This window comes from Microchirus variegatus (genome assembly GCF_963457635.1).
Source record: "Microchirus variegatus genome assembly, chromosome: 5".
Taxonomy (NCBI): Eukaryota; Metazoa; Chordata; class Actinopteri; order Pleuronectiformes; family Soleidae; genus Microchirus; species Microchirus variegatus.
Genome location: NC_139806.1, coordinates 13112206 through 13118205, shown reverse-complemented (window position 1 = coordinate 13118205; position 6000 = coordinate 13112206). Strand labels below are relative to the sequence as shown.

The 6000-nt window shown below is 43.0% G+C and overlaps 1 protein-coding gene across 1 annotated transcript in view; it reads right to left on the bottom strand.

Moving 5' to 3' along the window:
- Nucleotides 1-720: 720 nt before the first annotated feature.
- LOC310926888 (3',5'-cyclic-AMP phosphodiesterase 4C-like) overlaps nt 721-6000 on the bottom strand; it is a gene marked incomplete at its 5' end in the record, with an annotated part of 53424 nt that continues 48144 nt past the window's right edge. The window contains 9 exons of the mRNA XM_083889095.1: nt 721-2959; nt 3054-3236; nt 3339-3461; nt 3695-3849; nt 4004-4103; nt 4734-4898; nt 5071-5169; nt 5264-5436; nt 5537-5630. Of these exons, the coding sequence (XP_083745221.1) occupies nt 2456-2959; nt 3054-3236; nt 3339-3461; nt 3695-3849; nt 4004-4103; nt 4734-4898; nt 5071-5169; nt 5264-5436; nt 5537-5630 (1596 nt within the window). The 3' untranslated portion in view covers nt 721-2455. The remainder of the gene's footprint in view (nt 2960-3053; nt 3237-3338; nt 3462-3694; nt 3850-4003; nt 4104-4733; nt 4899-5070; nt 5170-5263; nt 5437-5536; nt 5631-6000) is intronic.

Sequence of the window (6000 nt, the reverse complement as noted above, 5' to 3'; positions counted from 1 at the left end):
ATAAATAAACTGAACATAATTCACTACTGACGAACAATGTACAAAATCATACCATTAGTGACAGGCAGAGGACAGATTTAGTCTTCTTATGTTGTGCTGCTGATGAAGCTGTTGTTAAATAGTCCTTAATGTTGAAGGCATCTTTGAGTGTTGCTGCTGTTTATAGCCACAGAAAGGATTGCACAGGTTTTAATCCAGCATGTCAGTGAACTTATCTACGACCAGTAATGTTTTTCATTTCTGATTTACGTTAACAAAATAAAAGTAAGTTTCTCCACAGGCTAGGTTCTGTAAGTATTCCATATACTCCTTCTATGATCTGGATCCTGCAGCCAATGTTATGCACTTCAGAAGAGCTTTTTTTATACAGTCATTTATTAAAAAAAGAAAAAAATGTGCCTCCAACAACCAAACTTTAAGAGCTGTAGTGGTCCAGGCCGTGCATTATAACTCAATTACCAGGAATATTTGCCAACAGGAAAACAGTGAAACAGTCACATTGTACATGTCCAACTGTACTAGAAGTGCAGAACTGGAAAAAAGTTCCATAGAAAGTGCTTTGGATTTCTTCTTTCTTTCTTCGTAAATACATTGAAAATGTTAACCCAGTCATTCACACACATAGAAAACATGTCACTGTTTTAAGACATTGGTTTAAGTTATTGTTTGAACAGGAGTTAGAGTTAAAAAAAAAAAAAAAAAAAAAAAAAAAGAGGAAGAGAGAGACACACACACGGGTTAGATTGGCACACACGGTGCTACAATCAACCAACTTTATCAGTCACTAATGGAAAGAAGCCAGTGGCAAAATGGAAAGTACAGTACGGGTTGTATCATGCTTGCTTGGCACTTGTTTTGTCATTGATTATGTCACTGCGTAGAGCAAAATATCGATCAATGAGAGGACAAAGATGAGAGAAAAAAAAATGTGGCACAGGAAACTGTCTCTGAGTCATCTGCTGGGTTTTTACAGTTACAGTGATAGGAACGTCCCTCTGTGCAACACTCGTGCTTCTACTACACTGTCAGTATCAGTCTGGAAATTCACCAGAATCAGTATTTCAGTCGGGGGGGAACCCTGTGTTTGTCACATGATGTGGCAACAATCATGGTTCTGGATAGGCAGTGTCTTTTTTTTTTTTTTTTTTTTTTTTTGCATGATGCTTGTGCTGGTTGCTTCACAATCGGTGACAAACCGTTTCTCAGTCACCTGCCTCCAATGAGTTCACGTATTGGCTCGAGCCCTGAGAAACCACAATGAGGGTCGGCAATGAACAAAACGGTAAAGTGCTAAACGTGAAGGCAAACTGATAAAAAAATTGGGTGCCAAATATTCAGGATTTTAAGCATTATTAGATTAAATTAACTAACAACAGAGCTGAAACTAAAGTGATATTTGGGGTAGTCCAGTACAGTTAAACACATATTTCAATGTGTTTTCCATAAAGGTCTATGATAAACACTGCTAAAAAAAAAAGAAATGAAGGAGGCACTCAATCATCACAGCCTTTGATTTTCTTTGTGCTCTTGAATTCAGCCCTCAAGCTTTAGGTTTCCAGCGATGAATGTCATATAAAATTGTGTGATTTAGGTGTTCCCTTCATTTTTGTTTAGCAGTGTGTTTGCCTCCAACTCCAGAAGTTCCACTTGCCGACACTTGGGGGCACTGTATGCACGGCCCATCTTGTTTTAGATGTAATTCTATGACTGCACGACACCACACTGACCCCCAGCTCAGTCCTGGTGCTGACAGTATAATTGTTTAATAAGCCCGAAAGATTAAAAATAATATGTACTGCAGGCCCGTTCATCGAGACCATATCCAAGTAATAAACTTTCCGCGTGTGTAACAACAGAGTCATAATGTCTGCTACATTTGTGACATTACTTTTCCTACACTGCTTTGGACTTAAATCTTTTGTTGTGGCGTACAGACCTAAGTAATGGACAACAGAATAAAACAAAATAAAAAAGACAGGTAGATGAGCAATGTCCCCATACGACTGCAAGCTTGGCAAGACATTTTACAAGACTTTGTTGCGTTTCAACAATCATTCATCTCTTCCTCACTTTCCTCACAATCACTCCACAAAAGGAAGACGGTACATTCTGTGTGGTGGACCTCGGGATTGGTTGGTACTAAAATAAACATCTGGTCCTTCTTATGAGTCTGACTGAAAGACGCAGAACACAAAGGACCGGTCAGAAAGTTGGCTCCCTGTCCTCTCTGAGTCAGTTTGTCTCTCTCCAGTGCAAGTGACTGCGATGTGAACCTGCAGACATTCTCAACACCTGCCCGAACGTCCGTGCTCCACAACCCCAGGCTGTCACCCTGTCCATGTAAAAAAAATCAGAGGTGGTGGTGTTTGGGCTGGAACAGCGACAGAGGAAGAGGAGGCACCAAAATCAAGACAAATAAACATAAAAGGCCAAAAAGAAGAACTTTTAAATTGTGCTATGTGCCAAGTCTCATCCGTACTACCGCAGAGACCTCTTCCTGGTCAGTTTCTCTTTCTTCTGCCATATCTTTTTCAGAGTCTAAAGAAAACGTCCTGTCTGAATCCGTGGTGAGCATCTTGGGGAATCGGCGAGTCTTAGCAGAACCAGTTCTGGAAAATCCTGGCTCCTTCCTGCGATTGCAGCTACCTTCCTCCTCAGGTGGACTCTCTGTATCTGACTCTCCCTCTTCTTCCAAGGTCAACTCAAACTGGAACTTATCGGTGGAAGTGGAGCCAGGTGCTGAAGCTTCACTTGCTGGTGCCTCCTCTTCTTCCTCCAGCTCCTCCTCCTCCTCCTCCTCCTCCTGTGCCTCTGGGGAGGGTGAAGGGCTGCGGGGGATCATGCTCTGATACCACTCTCTGTTGTCCTCTAATGTGTCCAGGATCTCCTGAGCGTCTGGGTGCACAAGGTCAGCCCACGTCTCCCATAAAGGATGAACAATGTAGTCAATGAAACCCACCTGGAAGAGGAACAGGATCATTTTTTTGTTTTTATTTTAACGTGACAGTGATTTACAACATGGATGAATTAGTGCAGCTTCTCTAATACTGTACCTGGTTCTTCTCTATGGAGGCATTGTGTTTGTCACACATGGGGCTTATCTCCATGCCCTTGTCCCGTTCCCTGTCTCCCTGGGTGAAAAACTCCACCATGATGCGGTCGGTCCACTGTCGGTACAACTCCAGCGGTTTGGTGGGGTTACTCAGGTCTGCACAGTGCACCATGTTCTGGAGAACCTGCGGTGGCACATGAGCAGTGTTTGAACGTCAAATGAGTCATTGCTTTTAAAGTAGATTCATCTCGTTCATTTATTTATGACTGTTTTTGTGGGTTCTCACCTGTATGCGGTCTGAATAGTTGTCCAGGAGCAGGACTCCCAGACTGGTGACTTTCTTAGTCTCCACCATGGTTTTCAGGTCTGCTAAAAGGTTCATGTGTTTAGACATATCCGTTGCCAGCACCTGCAGGAACATAAATAATTACATATCACAGTGTGGGAAAAAAGACAATTCTTATTAAAGGGTCCATTTAGGAGGATTTTTTGGGGGGCAGAAATATAATTTATAACTCATAAGTATGTCTGTGTAAGTGTTTCTCCACATTTAACAACAAGCCAAAGTTCCCTTTTGTGCTTCTGAATTCAAGGGGTGAATGGAGGATTTGCACACTGGACTGTTACTGATGTCAGACTTACCATGTCAATGACCATTTTGCGCAGCGACTGCCTCTGCTTTTTGCTGAGGTTCTGAAAGATGTCACAGTTGTCTTCCTGCAGAAGCTTGAAGCCCACAGCCAGATGGTGATTCTCCAGTACCGAGGAGTCGTTGTACATCAGGGCCAGCTCTGAGTCTGCAGGCAAAAACCAGAACTGTTCACTTACCTCGCTGTTAAAAACAAATACTACCCGACAGAAATGTTTAAAGGCACCTCATCCACACCGTTAATTACACTCATCAGCACCCACTCATGTTCATATAATCCCCGTGGAGCAGTGCTAACTCACTGGTGTTGATGAGAAACTGATTGGAAACTCCAGGGTGATCCACATCATGGATTGCACTGGCAAACAGAGCAGCGAGGATCTCCAGATCAGTAAACACAGCCTGGGAAAACACACATACAGGTAAGAACTATCAGTGTGTGTGTATGTGTGTGTATTTGTGTGTGTGTGGGTTAGGCATTAACCTGGTTAACTATGGTTAAAGGGATAGTTCGGAATTTTGGACATAAGATCTATTTTCCAACTCAGCCGGTGTGATGGAGGCAAATCAATTGTAACGGCAGATGAACATATCTGTGTTGATAGAATAATATTTGAAACAATTGCGGAATCAGTCCGCCTCTGCCATAGCCTAACAGGAAGTATGACGCGCTGCTGCTGCTGCTGCTGCTGAGACATAAATCCTTCAAATTGCAAGGTTGGTTTTATTTAAACATACTTGGTACTGTGGAGTGTTTCTAATGCCATGCTATCGTGTACCATTGACTTGCGCTAGCCATAGCACCAGCGAACTCGGCAACTAGAAGAACTGAATGAAATTTCTTGAAAACGTCTCCAGACGTCTCCATCACACCGACTGAGTTGGAAAATAGGTCTTATGTCCAAAATTCCGAACTTTAGGCTGTCAGTGCAGTGTCCTAAGAAGAATAGATGTGTGTTTGTGTGTGTGTGTGCCTATGTGTGTTTGGGTATCTGATTTTTCTGTTTGAGTGAATTAGAGAGACTTCTCTACCTCCAGGGCAGGCGTGGACAGCAGGACATGGGTAGACTGCGCCACATCAGCAGCGTGGATGTTGTTGTGGTAGGCCACGTCAGCATGGTAATGATCCTCCAAAGTCATCATGAAAGTAATGAAGGCGTCTGCTGGAATCTTAAAGGACTTGAGCAGGTCACGTTCCTGCAGTGGAAGGAGAGAAGGGAGTCAGTCAAAGTAAAGAGGATAAATAATTCATGAACATTCCTTCGTTGCGCGCGTTCATTTATTTACTCTCTCGTTATTCATAAACGGCACCAAGTGTGTGTGCCTTTGCAGGAAACGTACAGCACGCATTGTACAATAGATGTGTCACCTGGAATATCGTGTACATGGTGACCGTCAGAGGGCGACTTCCAGAATACTCAGAGACCTTAAAGATGTCAATGCCCCATCTGTTTATGTCCTCCAACTCCTGCCAGGGAACATTATATATCGTGACAATGAGACACACACAGAACCAGCTGCAGTTAAATAAGTGAATTAAGCATTGGGAGAAATCGTCATACCTTGGCTAGGAGTCCTTCCTGGCTGGCATTGACCCCAAAGCGTGGGATGGTGGAGGGGGCGAGGCTGGGGCTGTGTGTAGCCTTCTTCACACCACTGATCTGGGACATGGGTCGCTTTTTCTTGTCCTTCTCCTTGGAGGGCAGAGACATGATGTCCATGTCATGTTGCTTCTCTATTGGATGGAAACAGGCAAGTAAGTGTTTAAATAAGTTCACTGTTAGTCACATACATGCTGTACAGCGTTTGAATTGTATAAAGCACTGGAGTTTTACCGAGGAAGGTGCTCGAGATGAACTCTGACACTTGGTTCCCAGAACGGCTGGTTTCTGACAGCTGGGAGAGCTCTCGGTTCAGCATCCTCTTGAACTGGAGACACAAGCACACACACACACATCTATGAGTTTGTGCCGTTATAGTTGAGATTCAGGATTACTTTATTTGTCCCAAGGGAAATTTGTTTTGGACGCAAAGGCTGCCTCATATGTGCATACATGTGCATGTTTTGGAGAGAGGGATGCTTTCCCATCCACGTTTCATTGACTTTATTTGGTGCATCTGTGTATTTGGGATTTTAACTTCATAGGAAGTAAAGGCATGACTGAATCCTAGTGGATACATAATTAATTATATTGCAGTTAATAGACACTCAAGTATTTTTCACTATGCATTGTATGTAGTGGAATAGTAGTAAGTAGTAGATGTCATGGATACACACTATACCTAAATCATCATAAAA